General features: G+C 37.7%; 1 protein-coding gene across 1 annotated transcript in view; it reads right to left on the reverse strand.

Annotated features, from left to right (window-relative positions):
- LOC131156315 (uncharacterized) overlaps nucleotides 1-17,446 on the reverse strand; it is a 35,235-nt gene extending 17,789 nt beyond the window's left edge. Inside the window, exons 1-5 of the mRNA XM_058109904.1 lie at nucleotides 17,344-17,446; nucleotides 17,160-17,216; nucleotides 16,509-16,634; nucleotides 4,133-4,456; nucleotides 3,602-3,824 (exon numbers count right to left, since the gene is read on the reverse strand). Coding sequence (XP_057965887.1) covers nucleotides 3,602-3,824; nucleotides 4,133-4,456; nucleotides 16,509-16,634; nucleotides 17,160-17,176 — 690 coding nt within the window. The 5' untranslated portion in view covers nucleotides 17,177-17,216; nucleotides 17,344-17,446. The remainder of the gene's footprint in view (nucleotides 1-3,601; nucleotides 3,825-4,132; nucleotides 4,457-16,508; nucleotides 16,635-17,159; nucleotides 17,217-17,343) is intronic.
- Between the last annotated feature and the right edge of the window lie 3,068 nt (nucleotides 17,447-20,514).

The following is a 20,514-nucleotide window of genomic DNA, read 5'->3' on the forward strand; positions in this document are numbered from 1 at the left end:
CTCTGATAGTTCAACACATTTTAGAAGGATAAAATTAGAGTGCCAGCACCCTTTTTTGCTAGTTTATTAGCAGAGTCATTTGGAGTACCAACAAGAAATTCAGAAATACTGCCTAAGAATTGAAGAAATTTGGATTGGGGCCAGTTGGAAGAAAATTCAGTACAGGAACAGTGGAAATAATGCTTAGAACTTGAAGAAATTTGAATTGGGGGCAGCATTTTTAATTCTTGAAAAGATATGAATTTGAGAAATGTTACATGGGCTTCCATGCCTTGTCTTCAGGATATTTCTGGTTTCATTAGTAACTTCTCCAAAAAAGAATTCATAGATCGACTGTTTTATCATGATATTTGTTCTGAATACTGAGAAGCCAGAAACAAAGGCAAGATTTGTGTTTTATAAGCAGGTGGACCATGCAGCTAAGTAGTGGATATAATACAATACTACCAAAGACTACAAGGTAATCTCAAACCTTCCTTTGGTTTAGAATGAAAATTTTGTTAATATAAGAATTCTTCGATGACTGCTATGATGAGATCATTCTCCATCTCAGGAGAAGAAAGAGCTCTAATTTTGGACAGTATGAACTTCCAATCTCAAAATGGCCTATCAAGGATGAAGTAGAAATTGTTATGGATTACACACATGATCACAGAAAAGAAGAAATTGCAACTGGACCTCAATTCTCAAAACAGCCTATCAAAGATGAAACAGAAATCTTCTTTCTTGTGGACTACATATATGATCATAAAATGAGGAAATTGCAAGTGGCCTTGAATTTATTGTTTTCACTGATTACCAATGTGGAGATGAAAGCTCCATTAACTGTGTAGATGACAGACCACATGATGCTATCCTTGAAGGGTTAGTAAATGCAATGGAATAAAATGTTCAAGTTCTAGAGGACTCCAATGACCAAGCAGCAAAATTTAATGTTAAATCAAGAACTCGATTAAACACGAGAGTTTTTAGAGGATGAAATTGTTGAATCATGTCATAAGTTTGTGACAAATAGGCCCCAAGCCTTGAATCATCTTCCCAAGGGTGATAATTATACACCTATCTACTCAATTGGACTGGGAACCTTCAGGAGAATTACATATTTGACTTGCATGTCAATTGAAAATGGACAATGTGAAATTACAAGTTGAATGGCTCATAGATACCTATTCCCTACTCTTGTTGCACCATTGTAAAACTCGAAGCCAAGTTTTCTCTAACAAGGGGAGTTTGATGGGGGATCACTTGTGAATAATGATCATATATTGTTTGAATATTATGGTTGCCGCGCTTTCCCTTAGAGGATTATTCCCTGTGGCATAAAATTATTTGTAGTAATTTTGGGTTTGATGAGAATGGGTGGGTTACCAATGCTAGTTTGAGATGTTCTTTGAGGAGTCCATGAAGGTCTATTTCACATATTTACTCTATTTTCAGCTCTCACACTAAATTTGTAGTCGGGAGGGGTTCTCGGATTCATTTTTGGAAAGACCCATGCCTTGGGAATGATCCTTTTTTACTTCTTTTCCTCATCTTTTTAGATTGTGCTCTGAGCTAAACAGAGTTTTTTCTTTCCTTGTGAACGATGGGAGTGGCTTTCCAATCTCTTGGAATCTTCATTTCAGGAGACCTCTAAATGATAGGGAGATGTTGGAGTTGGCTTCCTTGTTGTCCATATTGAACAATTGCAAATTATCCTTGGCTAGGGATGTTTGTTCCTAGTGTTTAGATCATTCAAGGATGTTTTCTTGTTATTTGGATTATTCTTTGAATTTTTTACCTATTCAAACTCTCACTTTCCTCTTTATCCTGTTATTTGGAAGGTTAAAATTTCCCCAAAAATTAAAGCATTTACTTGGTTGGTTGTGCAGTTTGTGCCTAACAAAATTTTTGCCAATAACTTGCTGCAAATTAATAGACCTTTGAAGGCTCTCTCCAAATTTTTGCGTTCTCTATTATAGGAATTCCAAAACAGCCTCATCTCTTTTTGCAGTGTGATTTTGCATGGAGGATTTGGAATAAACTGTTTGGTTTCATGGAAGAGAGTTGGGTATGCCCCTGTTCAATGGAAGATTTGTTAATTACTTCTTTTGCAGGCTTTGGAAGAAGGAAGGATAGGGCAGCTCTATGGAAGTGTGGCAAGTATGCAGTTTTATGGGGTTCATGGTTGGAACGTAACTCACAGATTTTTCCTGGGAAAGAAGTTGAATTTGTATTTGGCATGAGAAGAGATTCAGTTTTTTACTACTTCATGGTGTGTCCGGTTTGGAATTTTCAGGGAATCTAGCTTTCAGGGTTTAATTAGGGATTGGAAGAACTGGTTGGATTGATTTCTGATTTTTATTGTTTTAGTTTTTACAAGTTTGTTCTAGATTTTTTTTATTGATGTCATATTCTCCCTCCTTGTAAATTCTTTCCCTATTAATTGCTATCATAATATATGTGTGTATAAATAAATAAACATATATATTTTTTGAAGATTTAGAAGTAGGGGACTTTGTTTAAATTTGTAAATTTTGATGTTTCAGAAGTATGTATTTTAAGTTCTTTGGGGTTATTTTGTAACTATTTGTTTTTTGCCCTCTCTCTCTCTCTCTCTCTCTCTCTACACGCGCGCACACACACACACACACACACACACACACATATATATATATATATATATATTTCTAATTTTCTATTTATATCCCCAACTGGTCCAGCCAACTCTGTGGCTTCACTGGGTTGGTTGGGGGTCTGGGCTTTTAAAACCATGCATTAACATAGTAAATATACAAATAATTCAGATAAAATGAGCATGAAAAATTTGCATCCAGCATTTTAACTGGAATACCTTGAACCAACTGGGTCCACTACCCCACTAAAGGATAATCAGTATCCGAGGGGGTTGGAAGCAGCTTGGTTTCTTGATTTTTAACGATCTAAACCAGCAGAGAGCTTCTATGCTATTCAAAGCACTTGTCTTTGATCACACCAAACAGCAAAAATGAACATATCAAGCTTATTTTCTGGGATATATAATTTAATCCCACAAGTGATACCCAAAAGATAACAGTTCCCTCCTCTTCAATTATGCAAGCCACGCAGCATAAAAGGGATAATCAGTTGAAAGCCTCTCCCCCTTTCTCTCCACTAATCTAGCCATAGCTCCATGGATAATAGTTGTGTGTGCAAAAACCTCGCAAACAGGAGAAAGTAACAAGCATAATGCGTCCATATAGTTTATTGGCAAACAAGAAAAATTATTATATTGTATAAGATATAATAAATTTGTACTGTAATTTTATCATATATTGGAAAACAAAGGTAGTAATTTTATTATATAAAATACAATAAACTCTTACAGAATTTATGTCTATATAATTTATTAGGAAACACCATATGCATCACGCAATATCAAGAAAGTATTACTTTCAGCAAACAGTCTTTTTCTTTTTTCTTTTTTTCACAGGAAATCTCCGATGTTATCAATATAACATGGCCGCCCATCCATGCAAATATAATAATATTAATATAAAAATTTTAAAAATAATAAAAATTCCTCAAGCATAATGTGCATGGAATGTAATAAATAATGCTCATACAAGGAGACAATCCCTACCTCTTTCTCAAGCTGCTGAAAAGAAGCCCACAGCAACCGTAACCTGGGACCCTTGGCAACAGCTTGCAAACTTAAAGGTTGCTTTGCCTCGTGCTGATCAAGTTCATTAACTTTATTTCCCAAATTAGCCTCAAATTCAATAGCATTCAGAGAATCCATTAGTTTCCCTTTCACTACATCCCAAGCATACTTCATTTTCACTTGTTCACCATTCTTCATGGCACTGCATTTAACAAAAAAACTGCCTAACTAAAAGAAACAGCTCATACAAAAAACAAGCGTGCTCGTAGTTTCTAGTAAAAACATTCTGATTAAACCAGAAAAATAAAAGGGCAGCCCAGTGCACAAAGCTCCCTCGTGGTCTGGGGAAGGGGAGGACCACAATTGGTCTATAGTTGCAGCTTTACCTTGCCTATAATCATGCATAATAAAGCATAACATTCATTTCTCAAAAATTGGTTAGAAATGTATCAACTCTACTATAGAGAAGACATGATTTCGTCTTGAAATCTTTGATAGGTGTACCCTTACCTACCAGAAAAGTTAGTGTTTTCAGAAACCACACCGTCATCCAAGTCATTTATTCGAGGTTTGAAACAAGGCTTCTCAGCAGGTGCCACGCCAGCCATATAAGTGAGAAACGCACTAGCCATGAGGAGCACTTGATCAAAGACAGGTATCCAATCAGAAGCTGCTGCACCATCAACATTTATCAAAGTCCCCAAGCAACTACACCTCAAGGCACTCTCCCTTGGACATGGACTTACTCTAAAATTTGAGACATCAGAAGTGCTAAGCTTGCACATTTTCCATGTCGGGAGATGAACGCATTGACGATTTTCATATGAATATGTCCTATGAACACAATCATAAAAAAGAAGAATGAAGCATTTTTCAATAGAAGAATAATTCATTGAAGATAAAAGAAAACAAATTGCAATGAGGATAAGGCATTATGTAGAAGAAAGGGAAAAAAGAAAATGATAGCAACATAAAATAGCATTCCCATTGCATTGGAGACCTGTTAGCAGCACTCCCACAGAAGCTCCCAAAGCAGAACATCACAAGAACCCACAAAAACAATTTTATCCCCCAAAAGATGCAATACGTATTGGTCTTTAAAAACTACTGATTCCTTCCAGCCAAACACATACTACAGCAAACATAGCACACCTCCACAAAGTTTTCTTCTCCTTATATTTGGATAGAAAATGAACTTCAGAAACAAGCAGAAGAAGAAGATACAAAAAATGAAAAGAAGTAGTCCCCAAACAGAATGACAAAAGAAAAACAAAAAAACAAAAAAACATCAAAATGAAGCATTCCAGTCTCTAACGACACTTTGAAAATAGCAACCCTTAAAACAGCTTGCAATAAAAGCCGTAAGAGAAGCCAAATAGCTAATCATGTCCCAAATAAACCCCACTGAAAATCTCTTCCCATTAAAAATTCAAGGAACCTTTAGCTCCAACAAAGTCTCCCCCACCCACACATCTTCCTAGAAGCGGACTTTATTACAATTACCCACTTTGAACCAATTAAGAGGAAAACTAACTGGCTACTTGAGAGACAAATTTCCTGAGACATGTGAGATATGATGCCGCTGATCCTCCTCTCCCACCCATTTCATTTGATTCCGTACTTATTATTAATCACCTTATGCCAAAGGGATTCACTTCCCAGAGGGAACTAACGAAGGCAATTACCTATATGAGAGATGTTCTTGGATACCACATGTTGCTTAGCTCTGATTTAGGCATCTTCCCTCATGTTGTTTAGCTCTTTGTTAATGCTTTTGTTTGTATTCCCTTTTGAGCATAATATAATCTCCTCACCTTTGTCCAAAAAGTATAGGACTATAGGATTGAAGTTATCGCAAATGAAGTTGTGGATACCTAAGCAAGGATAGGAAAAGGGGTCTGGTTTATAAGCTTGACATAGAGAATTCTTTTGATCGTGTGAATTGGAACTTTCTTCCTCACATTCTCAGAAGAATGGCTTTGGAGAGCCTTGGTGTATATGGATCGAACATTTCATTACTACACCAACTTTTTCAGCACTCATCGAAGGCTGCCCATCATACTTTTTTTCACTCTTCTACATGTATGAGGCAAGACGATCTCTTCTCCTCCTTATTGTTTATCTTGGTAATGGAATTGTTGTCTTGTGTTGAATAAAGCTATCAAAGAAGGCCTTCTCCCTGCAGGCCTTTCGAGCTGCAAGTAGGGGGCTTTTCCGATTTTCTACCTTGGTCTCCCTGTTGAAACCATATATAAAGACAACGGGATTTGCAATCCAATCATTGAAAGATTTGAACGGAAACTGGTTGGAAAAAGGAATTATTTGTCAAACGTGAAGGATTTAGCCTCATCAAGAGAAACTTATCAAATCTCTTGGTCTATCATTTGTCCCACTTTCCTATTCCTTGCTCAGCTGCCAAAAGTTTAGAAGGAATTCAGAAAAGATTCCTTTGGGGGAGCTCAGGGAAGGAATTCAAATATCATCTTTAAATCTGGGAGCGTAAAACAACCTATTTGAAAGTGAGGATTAAGGCTTAAATCTCTCTCTACCTTCCACAAAGCTCTCCTTAGGAAATGGCTGTGGATATTCATGAAGAAGAAGGACCATCTTTGGAGGGGAATCATTGCCTCAAGATAAGATCTTTAGCATAATGATTGGAGCCCTAAAGATGTGAGACGAGCATATGGTGTTGGAGTTTGGAAATTTATTAATAAAAGTTGGGTTGAATTTTTTTCTCCTGCATCATTTTCCTATGGAGGAATGGTTAAAATGCTTTCTGTTTGGCACGATATTTAGTGTGGTCAATCTTCCCTTAGAGCAAAATCCCATCCATATTTAGTTTGATTTATGACAACAAAACCCTAATCAGCAATCACTTTCAAATTATAGATCAAGTGATTTCCTAGAGTGTTCCCTCGGTTAAAAATGTCTATGACTGGGAAATTGACCATCTCACAGATTTTTATGGAATCTTGTACAAAATCCAATATCGAGAACACTACTAATGATCCCAAGTGTATCCCGAATAAAATTTTTAGATTTACCGTCAGATCCTATTACAAAAATCTCACTCCCCTGGCAAGAACCTGCAACAACTTCCTGGAAACCCATCCGGAAAACAGCAGCCTCCACAAAGGTTGCTTTCTTTGCACAGAAGGCAACTATTGGAAAGATTTTCTTTATTGCTAACCTGCAGAAAAGGAGGCTGCCTCGTGTAAACAGGTTCTTCTTTTGTTTTAAAAACACTGAAATCAATTTATCACATTTTCTTTTGTTAACAGGGTCTTCTTTTGTTGCTGATTTTCGTGAATTTTAAGTGAATTTGTTTCAATGCATCACTACAATCAAGACTACATGTGAATTGAAGAAGGTTCTTGACAAATTAGGAATCAAATTTGTGGTTTTGCATGATAAGATTGAGAATTAAGGGCACCTATTAAAGGGCTGTTGGTCATATCAAGCTGTGGTATGTATATGTATAAATTTCAGCAACATGGTGACAGATTCCCGGAAAAGGGAATGCCATTTGCCAAACTTTGGGTTCAATTTCAAGCTTTTCAACACCTTTCTCAAATTTGGAGAAAAGATTTGCAAAATCATCATGGATGGAATATGTCTTATGAATGCAGTTTCCATAAATGTGGTCACTTGAATGCAGCTTCATCTGGAACCTTGCCCAGAGCCTTATGTGATACCTTGGGTAGATACTCTACATTTTTGTGAGAGATGTTTGGCTGTTACCTAGATTGATGAAATGGTCAATGTTTGGTGTAATATTATACCTATGAAGATTGGCTATGTACTCCTTGTTTCTCCTTGGTTGGATGATTAGGGAGTGACTCAAGGACAAGAGAACTCATATTTCTTCCACTATAATGGAAAGAAAATCATTTTTAAGCCTGCTCTACCAACTAACCAGGCAAAGAATTTGAGATTATTGATCTTGTGAAAGTTACTCAACTTGAAGGCACTACAAGGAAGGCAATGAATGTGTTTGAAGACATCCAAAGACTTTCAAACATTCCTATTGTAGAGTTTGTCATCCCCAATTAGTTCATTGATGCTAATTCTCAAGTCAAGTCTATGGTGTTGCCAATGGAACGTGGTTTCTTGTCTCATTCAAGCCCTAGCTTTTGAAGAGCCCAAGTTTGCTTCTCCTTTTTGATACTCCAACATTTCAAAACTGATGCAGGATTGATCAAGGTTCTGCAGCCATGGAGAAATTATAAGAGAGGAAGGAAGGGGAAGGGAGGAGAGAGGAGATACTGGGGGGGAAAACTCACGTTCAATTCAATTCAAATTCATCAACTGCCAACAATATGGCATTCACAAACTTTTTATAAGAAAGCCTCTTCACATGAAATTAGATATAAACCCTCAAAACTACATTACATTACAAACATACCCCTAGATTACACAAATGCTACAAACATGCCCCCAAATATACATAATACTTACTAATTAAACTAAACATGTAATAAACTACTAAGCCCAACAATTCCTTAACCCTACTCTTCTTAATTATTCTCCAACAAGGATCTTCCTAAGTTCTTACTTCTTGTCCTCGTCAACTAGTTAAAGAAAGATAAGGGAGGGGCGGCTTACATAGTTTGGGCATCTGAAGCACAGGCGAGGCAACGAACCTGTGAGAAGGAGTGAGGTGATTATTGTTTTTAATGGTAAAAGGGGTGGGGATAGACCTAAAATAACCTGGAATGAGATAGTAAGGAAGGACTTAATAGCTCTTAAGTTAGCAGAGGGCATCGCCTTTGGTCTGGCGAAGGCGGAAAAGGATTCATATAGCTGACCCCACCTACTAGGACTTAAGGCTTGTTGTTGTTGTGAAGCCATGCAGTGAATGAGCTTTGTTTGAGCGACTTGGCTTGTGTCTACTAGCTAGTTAATTGGAAAATGAAAATGCCCCACTTAAAGTGCGTAACAACGGTTATCCAACTTATCCTAGTAGTGATATGGAGTTAAAACCATCTCCTCAAAGAGCAATCCTGGGGTTATGCTATTCGAAGAGAGGGAAGACACAAAAGCTATACTGGTCCATCCCCAGGTTTTCTATCAACCATAAGGTTGCCATGAGAAAAAGATGCACTTTTTTAATGTCCAAAGTTTTTTTTCAAGAAAAGATCTCTAACATCAATATCAAATATGATTTCTTAGTTTCTCAATTAGTACAAGATTCCTCACATATTTGTCTCCACGTGTAACGAGTGCTGGCCCTACACTTGGCACTACAATCAACTATGCAAATATAAACCCAAAAATGACAAAGTACTAGACACAATATTATGTAAAACACATTTTAAGAAATATACATACAGCGTATTAACATTAACAAATGTAATTTTTATATTTCTCAGTGAACAAATATAAAATACAAGCTCAAAGGTAGTAAATAATTTAGAAGTTAGACTTGATAATACGGCCCTTAACATTTGTCACTACTTACTCTTTACTTATTTGCTCAATTTTATTGCTGAGAAATATTAAGAAGAAGCAATGTTCTAAAAGGTGAAGATGAAAGATAGGGTGTTTTAACCCTTATGAAGTGAGGCGCAACCTGTGAAGTGTTTAGGCGCAAGTGTTTTGGGATTTTTATTTTTAAGATAAATTTATATGTAAATAAATTACATATATTTTTTTTAAAAAAACTAAGAAAATTACAAATAAAACTTATAAAGTCAAATATAATTTTAAACTGCTTGACATCCATTCCAAGAATACTAAATTAAATGCATTAACTATGTCATGTCCAGTCATAGTTATCTTCCTCTTTATTGGGGTGTTTGGGAAGCTAAAATTCCTTCTAAGATAAGGCTTTTGTTTGGCTGGTGATCCTTATTCTTTAATAGAGTTAACTATTACAATTTGTTGCAGAATAGGAGACCATCTAAAGCTGTGTCGCTGGATATGTTATGGGTGAAAATAGTTCAAAGGATGTGTGTTTTTTTCGCTTGGAACTTGTGGAACTTTCTATTTTGGGTGTTTGGAGAATTTTAGCTCTGTCCAAGACTCCAAATTCAATGGAAGATATGATGACTATTTCTTTTGCTGGTTTTGGAAAATGTAAGGATGCTGAAAGGCTGTGGGGATGTGCTATTGGGGCCATGTTGTAGGGAATTTGGCTGGAAAAAAATTCTTGACTTCACAATGCTCCTATAAGCTCCTTTATTTCTTCTGAGGGGAGTCCTTCTTGGGATTTCCATTTTTTTAGGGATCTCAATGAAAACGAGGCTGAAGAGCTCATCACTCCTATTTCCTTGTTGAATCAGCACATTCCCTCTTCTAGCAAGGATGAGAGAGTGCGAGAGGGTGATTCTTCGTGTATATTTACTTTCAAATCTTTTTCCATCTCACCTTCAGAAAACCCATACTCCTAATCCTTATCCTTGGAATCGTTTTCATTGGAGGGTAAGATGTCGGGGAAGATCGGGCTTTTGTCTAAACGGTCATTCTGGAAAGGGTTAACACACATGATTTGCTTCAGAGGATAAGACCCTATAAGGCTCTTAGTCCTGATATGTGCGTCATGTGTTGTGAAGGCAATGAGTCCAATGCCCATTTTTTTGTGCATTGCAAGGTGCCATCGCAGCTTTGAAATGCCCTTTCACTCTGACGAGGGAAGAGTGGGTGGCTCCAAGAAAGGTGAGAGACCTACTTTTGGTTAATTTCAAGGGATTCGGAAAGAATGGGAACGGCGAAGCTCATGGTGTGCAGCAGTTTTTGCCATCCTTTGGACCTTGCGGATAGAGAGGAGTACTATGATTTCGGAAGCCGATCAAGTTGTCCACAACTTTTGTGGGATAGAGATACTTTCCTAGCCTCCTTGTGGGTGCACTCCTTGGGTTTCTTTAGGAGCATCCACTGTTCAACCATGCTAGAAATAGGAAGGCGGCACTATTGTAATGAATTTTTTATACTATGTTTTGTTTTTTTCCATTTTGGTATTTTCCTCACTGCTTATTTCCATCAAAAAGCAAACTTGAGGGGGGGGGGGGGGGGGGGGGGGGGGGGGGGGGGGGGGGGGGGGAGAGCCTAAATTGGGATAATCTACCCCTTAATCCCTTACATCATAGACAATATTTCTAACAAGTAAATAAGTACTAGGACTAGTAGAGTGGTGGACAATTTTGTTCCTAGCTTTCCAAATCTAGTTTATTAGAGCAGACCATATCCACTTGATTTTCCTAAAGGTACCAGATTTTGATGAGTAAGACTGAACAATCAGAAAAGCTCTTGGTTACCAGTTGGAGCCAGCTTGGGAATATCAAAAGCTTCAAAGGTCCTACAATAGACATAGCTAGAGAAGAAAAGATCATCTCTTGTTTCACTTCTTTCATTACAAAGAAGGCATGTAGCATCATCCATAGGATTCCATTTTTGGATTTTGTCCAAGGAAGGAAGCTTGTTCATGATGGCCAGCCAAGTAGTGAACGAGAATCTGGGTATGTGGGTTTTATACCAAATAACTCTACCCCAATAAAGCTGTTTCTCTCTCTTATCTGGCGCCAAGATGACAATTGAGTGAAGTTTCCTATAAAAGAGGGAGTCCAAGAGAGGCAAGCAGGAGCAAGGGGGTAAAGCAAGATAACAGCAACTATGTCCTCATGGGATCTCACTGCAGCATTAGAAGATCGACACCAGTGCCAAAGTCCTTGCCGATTAATTGCAGCAGCAGCCAAGGAGTGAATTGAATAACCAAGAAGGTGGGAGAAACTAGGTCCAAAGTGCTTAAACAAAGGACTCTTATTGATCTAGTTTTCAAAGAATATGAGTTGCCTTACCATCAGCACTGTTGTGTTTAATGAAGGGATAGACTTCCTACCTCATCCCAAGTATCTTCTTCCAGGACTATGAGCAATTTAATGGCCCCAACACTGTTACAGTTCAATTATAAGAATGAACCCAAGAGATCAAACTTTAAAAATCAGATAAGAGAAGCTTTGTACCATTCACTAATGCGAGGTCCAGGCCTCCTTCATTAAAAGGCTTGCACACATCCTTCCATCAAACATTTTATATGCCTATTGTTTATTGTTTTGAATTAAATAGAGATAGAGTTGATTGTAGTCTTTTAGCTTCTTACACATTGAGGTGCGAAAGCACAGAGCCCAGGGGCACCCTATTTCTAACTTTTAGCTCTTTCTTTTAGATAACACAAACCTTTAGGTCCTTCACACCACCCAATATCCCGCTCCAGCCCCCGCTTCATTGATGTGCCTGTTTGGGGTTTGTTTTGAGCACTACAAGTGTGTTTAGACCAGAACTCTACTTGAGCCACACGCTGCATCAGAACAGCAATCAGTTGGGTGGAAACAGGCGCTTTCTAAACCTAGGACTAGTGAACCTTTGGAGAATGCCACTTTCTACACTATTTTAACAATAATGCTGTGTGTAGGTCAAAAGCAATTCAAGAGTGAAACAGTTTCTGGCTAGGTGTCACAGGCCAACTATTTTCACACCTTTGTGAAAGGGCTATGCGGCACTAGCTAAAGCACTCTTGCTTAACTAGCCAGTCTATCATTTACCAACATTCATCCACGAAACACTTTCATTAACATTCAATCAAATAGCAATGGAAATAGTAAGCAATCATGAAAGCAGTGGCAAGCAAACAATAAACATTGAAGCAACGCAATTCATTAACAACACCTCCGTTGACATTGTGTGTTTAGCGAGGGAGGCAAATAGGCTAAACACATTAACAATAGCTAGTGAGTTTTACAAGATTGATGAACACTCACCCTCCCCTAAAGAGGTTTTCATGTAGATATCATCCCAGCACTAGGAAACATCAAAGTGACCAAGGAGTCATACTGCCTTATTTGGCATACAAAGAAACTGCTAGCAGAAAATAACCCTATACTAATATTTACATTATGGAAACCCATCCCAAGCACACGAGATAAGCGATCACAGGCAAGCAAAATGCCCTGAACAAGCTTAGCTCGTGATGCTCCCCCACTTATGCGGCCAACGTCCTCGTAAACTTTGGCGCTAGGTACACTTCAACTTTGTCCATGAACGGTTGCATATCTTCCGCAGGAATCCAGTTGATTTCTCCATCACCAAGGCCTTTCCACTTCACTAAGAACTCCTGCCGCTTCTTCCTTGAGAATATGAACTCTCTATCTGCAAGGAATGGATATCTTCAACTTCACCTTTGTTAGGTTGCACTGTCTTCAACTCTGCTATGTTTGACTAACTTCTGCTCAAATCATCGGTGTCGGCGTTGAACGGCTTAAGGCAGCTGACATGAAACACATGATGCACTTTCATCCGGTTGAAGTGCTACGATCTTCTCCCCTAATCTACCCACTTCTTCATCTGCTTAAAAGCTTTCTCCAGATAGCCTTGGGCAATCTCTGCATTCTGTCTCCATTCTCTGGCGAAGATGTACGCCCCGAGACTCTTTCCTCTTTACAGCTCGCCCACTATGTGAGGTAACAGCAACTGCTGGCCTGTAACAAGCTCAAAATGGCTCTTATTGGTTGTTGAGCTCCTTTGGGCATTGAAACAGAACTGAGCCACATCAAGTAGTTGCACCCCATTTTTCTAGTTGTCTTTGACAAAATGGCGCAAGTACTCTTCCAGTAACTCTCTAAAACTCTCCGTCTGTCCGTTTGTCTGTCAGTGATAACTCAAAAAGATGTCAAGATGTGAAGCAAGAATCCTGAAAAGTTTTGTCTAAAAGTTGTCATTGAATATTAAGTCTCGGTCACAAACAATGTCTTGGGGAACACCCCAATATTTCACAACATTCACAAGGAACAATTGTGTCATCTCTTCTGCCGAATAGTACTTTGGTGCGGCCATGAGCGTACCATACTTCAAAAACCTATCTACAACCACAATTATAAACCCAGCATCTCCCATTGTAGGCAGGTTGGTGATGAACTCCTGTGACACTTTCCCACTGTTTGGACGGCACTGGTATGGGCTCCCGTAGCCCTACACTATTCTTCCACTCCGCCTTGTCTTGTTCGCAAGTGAGACAAGTTCAGGTATAATGAACCACATCATCATGCATGTGCGGCCAATAATACCTCTTCTTTAGTAGACCTGTCATTGGAGTCATTCTCCACGAATACCCCTCAACGAATTTCCAGTAATAGTTAGTAAGGCCAAGAAAGGAACGCAACTCCTTCGCTATCGTGGGGATCTTCCATTCTTGGATCATCCTTACCTTCTCCATATCCCTCCAGATATGACCTTGCTCAATCACATGACCAAGGAATTTGTTGCTCTGCTGAGCGAAAGAGCACTACTCTTTCTTCACATACAGATTGTTTCCCCTCAGCCTATCGAACACCTTCCGTAGATGCTCTTCATGTTTCCTCAGAAACAACACCAATGCTCCCAACAGTGCTTTGGAAGGGTGAACATATCCCGCTTCCAATTTATTAAGTTGTTTCCCCAACTCTCTTGACTCTGGAGGCGCCATCCAACATTGCCCTTTAGCAGGTGGTTTCACTCCTGGCAACAACTCGATCCCATGCTCCACGATCCATTGTGGAGGCAAGTTGTGAGGCAGCTTATCCGACATCACCTCCTTGTACCCATCCAACGCCACTTGGATGGTCATAGGCACCAGCTCTTGGCCTACTTCCTCATCTACCACCACCGTGGCAAGATGTGTCTACTCACCCTTTCTTAATCCCTCCTTGAGTTATATGGCTGAAAGGGACTTCCCATTGTCTCCTTTCATTACAACGGCTTGCACCATGCACGAGTGATCTCCCATCAGACATAGGGAACCAGCAAAAGGCATCAACACTGCCTTTGTGCCCCTTAGGAATTTCATTCCCAAAATGACTGGAAAATCATCCAATGGCATAGCTATGAAATTCACATGACCTTCCCACTATCCAAGCTTCACATTCACTTACTTGACTACTCCCAGAGTAGGTTGGGCTACAGAATTAACTACTTTCATGTGTCATGTATCCTTCTCTAAGTATAAGTTGAGTCTCCATGCTTCCAGTTGCGAAACAAAATTATGAGTAGCCCCGGCATCTACCATAGTGCGGGTACTCTTTCCATTGATCCTTAAGTCCACAAACATTAATCTTTTTGCTCGTATAACTTTCGGAGCTTTTGCCTGCTTTTCTAATACATTCACCTGCCACATTGCACCCATCCTCAGGGTATCATCCTCTTCCCCATTGCTTTCCACCACTTGTCCCGAAGTGGAAGCTTGTAAGGCACTAAGGAATCCCTTGTGTGGGCACTCCATAACTCTATGAGGGTCTCCACACAAGTAGCACGAAATTTTACTCTTCCCCTTTCCATTAGGTGTGTTGAACCCTTTAGACGACGAAACTTCCTTTGAGGTTGATTCTTTAGAGTCAACTCTACCACTCTTAGGTTTGCCTTTCTTGAAAGACTTTCCATAGTTTCCCTCTCCACCAAACCCTTTGGACGAAGCAAGGTTATCCCCAACATAGTTAGTCAAGCGTTCTGCAGCAACTTGTGCGATAGACAAGTTTTGAACTCTTTGTCTTGAAGTTCAATTTTTGCCCACGGTTTCATCCCCTTTAGAAAATAGAACAACTTGTCCTTCTCCAACATGTCCTTGATATCCAACATCAACACAGAAAATTGTTTCACGTATTCCCTGATTGACCCAATATGTTTGAGGTCTCTCAGCTTTTTCCTAGCATTATACTCAACGTTCTCAGGAAAGAATTAGACCTTGAGCTCTCTCTTCAAGTCTACCCAACTATCCACTACACAGCATCCAGTTTTAATTTCATTGTACTTGGTACACCACCACAATTTGGCGTCACCAACCAAGTACATGGTCGCAGTATCCACTTTCACCTGTTATGAGGCCATCCTCATAGCGTGAAAATAGTGCTCCATATCAAACAAGAAATTCTCCAACTCCTTGCCATCACGGGAACCCCCATACGTCCTGAGTTTTGGTACCTCGGTCTTGCTAACTCCCGGAGTGTTGGAGTTCCCCATAGCAAGAACTATCAGATTCATCTTTGCATCCAGATCAGCTATCCGCGATCGCAAAGTTTCCACTGAATGGTGAACGTCCTACGACATTTCACCAATCAAACATGCTTGATGCTTTTGTGATCCCATCACGCATCAACGAGTTTCCTCAATTGGGCCACCACTGCGGCCACATTGTTGGTTGTTGCTTCAGCATGTGCGTCCAGCAAGCTAATTCTCTCAGCATTGTTTGGCACCATGGTCACTTACCAAAGCTTTCCAAATCCCACAATGAGGGCAATCGAATTCACATAGCAAATAACCTTTGCCCTAATACCAGGTGTCATGGACTGACTATTTTCACACCTTTGTGAAAGGGGTCGTGCATCGCTAGCTAAAGCATTCTTGCTTAACTAGCCAGCCTATCATTTACCAACATTCATCCACGAAACACTTTCATTAGCATTCAATCAAATAGCAGCGGAAATAGTAAGCAATAATGAAAGCGGTGGCAAGCAAGCAGTAAACATTGAAGCAACGCAATTCATTAACAACACCTCCGTTGACATTGTGCGTTGAACGAGGAAGGCAAGTAGGCTAAACATGTTGACAATAGCTAGTAAGTTTTACAAGACTAATGAACACTTACCCTCCCCTAAAGAGATTTTTATGTAAAAATCATCCTGACACTAAGAAACATCAAAGTGACCGAGGAGTCATACTACTTTATTTGTCATACAAAGAAACTACTAGCAGAAAATAACCCTACACTAGTATTTACATGATAGAAACTCATCCCCACCACACAAGACAAACAGTCACAGGCAAGCATAATACCCTGAACAAACTTAGCTCGTGACACTAGGCTATGAAGTAGACCATGAAAGAAAGAGAACTAAACCTTTGTACAACTCCTAAATATCTGTACCTATAAATGATGCCTCTGGTCTTGATGCAGCTTCTCCTCGAGCGTAGATTAATACATGATAGCACAGCTGCACATTCAGCCATTGGTAAAATTTTCTGCCCCTCAATCAACACATTCCCTTGCCCACTGAAACCATAAGGAAAAAAAAGGTCTGAAGTCCCAGCTTACAAATCAATTGCTACACTCCAGATATGAGCAAATGGTGCAGTTCAAAAACGGTAATATGCAAATAGCGGCAATATGCAAATAGAAAAACGGTAAACTGCAAATGGTGCAGTTCAATTGCTACACTCCAGATAAGGCACTGTTTCTCATCCTAGCGGCAATATGCAAATAGAAAAATGGTAAACTTCATTTCCAAAAGCAACCAACTCTCCAATGTGATTGTAATCTTGGATGCAAACCAAGAATAAGAATACCGTGAATGATGTATAATTTCGCCAGTTACCCAAAAATAATTGGCTATGAAATGTAGTAAATTCGGTCATTGGATGCCATTGACAAACATGATGCAGACTTTCTATTCCAAACGAATAAAATAAAATAAAGTAGCAGAAGATGACTAAGAATGAAAAATGTCCAATTTCGTTTTAATATCTTTTTGCATTTATTATATCAAAGCTACCCGCTGAAGTAACAAGATGAACTTACAAGAGCACGCATATCATGGAATGACCGAGGTGAGTGATGAAGCCAGAAGGCGAAGCCCTAGAAAAAATGAAGAGAAGGTGAAGCTGGTGGTATAGAGTGACAGCTTAGCTTAGGAATTGAGCTTTGGTTGAAAAAATAATCATATGGTTCACATGGTGAAGGAGAGGATTGGATGCGCGCGCACCTTGTTTTTTTTTTTATGTTTTTTTTTTTAAACTCTCCCCGAAGGAAAATGACTAGAGAGATGCTGCCGCTCGAGAGGAACCGGCCAAACACAATAGCAAAAATTAAAGAGAAGCAAACAATCAAGAGCGGCGCTTAAGTACGTGTCGTGATTCTCGGTCAAGGTTGAGGATGCTCGCCCCAATTTTGACACTGATGACATCAATTTCACGAGTTTTTTTACACTTTAATTTTTTAAAAAATGTATATATTAAATAATACCCTATTCTATTCTGGGAAGCATTTCTCAAAATGACTTTGATGTAATCTCGCTTCACTAGACCAAGTAGCGAGATTTGTTGAAAAAATTGGACTCGTGGCAAATTTTGTTGGTTCGTCCAGCGAGATTTGTTTCGGAATACTAACGGCTCATCCACTCGTCGTTGGATGCGTGGCAAATCTCGCGAGTTCATCCAGCAAAATTTGCTTCGGAATGCTAAGGGTTCATCCACCCGTCGTTGGACGTGTGGCAAATCTCGCTGGTTCATCCAACGAGATTTGTTTCGTCCTTGACAGTATCCTTTCTCCTTCACTTCTGTGTGCAAAGAGAACGACCCTACACTGCACGCAAAGAGAACAGAGAGAAGGAGAGGCTTTGCAGGTGCCTTAGAGGCTTTGCAGGTGATCGTTCGGCAGGTTGTCGTTGGTGCAAGTGACCGTTCGAGCTCAAGTAACCTAAAAAACTCGAAGGAATGGGGTATGTTATTCTTACCCAAAATCTTTTTTATTTTCATTGATTCTTCAAAATAATTTTTACTGTCTATTCAAGAGTTGTTATTATAGATTCTGAATTTACTATTTTGCTTTTAATTTCTTGTTTGGAAGCTGCATTCAGAACCTCATTGAGGTAATGCCTTTATTTCATTTTTTGTATTTTATTAACTTACAAAAAAAAAGGGAAAAAAATACAAATATGTCTACAAGCTGTGTTTATATGATATATATATATATATATATATATATATAGACACACACACACACACACACTTTTATTTAAAAGACAATAAAATGCATGTAGAAAGCTTTTTTGTATTTTATAAAATTACAAAAAAATACAAAAAAAAAACCTAGGGCCTATCTATTTGTCTATCTGTCTACAAGCTATGTTTATATGATATATATATACACTGACACACATATTTTCAGCGATAATCTACTTTGATAAATTCAGCGATGTCATATTACTTGTGTAATGTAGGTTTTATAAGTCAATTTAATTTATATTGCATTGTGTTGTGTAATGTATAAAGCAATTATCAATTTGATGAAAATGTTGATAAAATTGTTGTTACTATGTAAACAATTTGTAAAAATGCACAATAGTGAAATAACAATAATAACATAAATAATATTTAGTGTTATGTTTGTTAATGTAAGCATGTAATATATAACAATGAAATTAGTATAATAAAAAAAGACACACATCAATGTGAGTGCGTATGTAATTGTAACAATGTGATGCAATTAAGTAATAATATTCAATGAAATGCAATAATATTATAAATAATATGCAGAATTATGCAATTTAATGAACAAATGTGAATGATGAATATATGATAATAAGAATAGCATAAAATTAAATATTTGCACATCATAATTGTGATGAAATATAAATGAATAAATTAAAATGCAATTGACACTCAATAGGATGTTAATTTATGAATAATATAACCTGAAAAAATAGTACAAAAAAATTTATTGAATTAAAATTAATTGTGTATATACAGTGAAAATATATATTTCAAAATGAGAATAACATTCTAATTAGCATATACAAAATGAATAAATGTAAAAAAAATAAGAAAAAAAAAACTTAAGATTAATATAATCGTAAATGTGAATATTTATTGTAAATTTGTAAACAATGGATAAGAAAAACATTATATATTAAGTAATATTAAAAATAAATTAAATAAATAATTGTTAAAATGATGCATAAAGTAAAAATTAAAAATGACTTACAAATGATATGATGCAAAATAGAAAATAAGTTTGAAATAATGCTTTAACAAAATTTAATACACATAATAGTGTTAAGTTATCAAACAATTAAAAAAAATTATGTGTAATATATATAATGTAACTTTATCTAAACATGTAAATTTAACCTTATTTACTGATACAAATGTGGATTAGCAACAAAATGTAGTGATGTTATATAACTTTTTTTTTGTCACTTGCTAGTTTATTGCAAGTTCTTTTTTATATTCATCATTTTGCTTGTTTTTGTAATCACATAGTATTAAATTACATATTTTCACAATTCTTCATCTTTCTTTAGTTGCTTTTACACATTGTTCATTATTATGAAATGGGTTTTTTCACTTTTTTCTTATTTACTGCTCTATCATTCGCATATTTTCATACTGGTTTCAATATCATAGCGGATACCAGTAACCTAGCCTTGGAAGCCTAACCTCTGGTTTAATGAAATTATGGTTGTCACTGGCGAAACCATTGCATAATCATTTGCATCTTTTCATACTCATATTCTGATTATATTCTTTCAATTTGATTTGTAAACCAGGTGACAATTTGATCTGAATGTCTCCTGCATGACTGATGCAGTAATGTGAATTGCATGTTGGTAGATATTATAGGTTTTCGCATGCTCAGACTGAATTATTACATTGTTTGCAAACGTTTTAGGGACATGGTAAAAATGGACAAATGTTCAAAATACAATCGGCATGCTGCTGAAATTTCAGTAGAATTTTTCCCAGAAAAGTAACCATGTATTAAGATGAAAACAATTAAATGCATGCAAAAATGTTTTTGAAAGGATGAGTGAAACATATAAGGAAGATTGCGTGCTCATGAACGTATAGGGAAGATTGCACTAGTCAGATGATAAAATCTGAATAATAGCTAACTAGTGTAGTTGCGTTAAAAGGATGCTTATAATGTCTCGTATACTTAGTGAAATTAATTCTTGATTATTATAAGTAACACATATCACTTATACATATACTTTTGTTTTGCATAGGTCTTTTTTATTTCCAGAGCGCCGATCTAAATGGCAGGAAGCTCAAGTAGTGCTCCGATGATGGTATTGTAGTATATAGGGGGGACATTATAACTAGAGCAGATGGTGTTAGTTATAGTACTCCGCTAGTTCGACCAATTCGAATTG

Source organism: Malania oleifera, chromosome 5 (assembly GCF_029873635.1).
Source record: "Malania oleifera isolate guangnan ecotype guangnan chromosome 5, ASM2987363v1, whole genome shotgun sequence".
NCBI lineage: Eukaryota > Viridiplantae > Streptophyta > Magnoliopsida > Santalales > Ximeniaceae > Malania > Malania oleifera.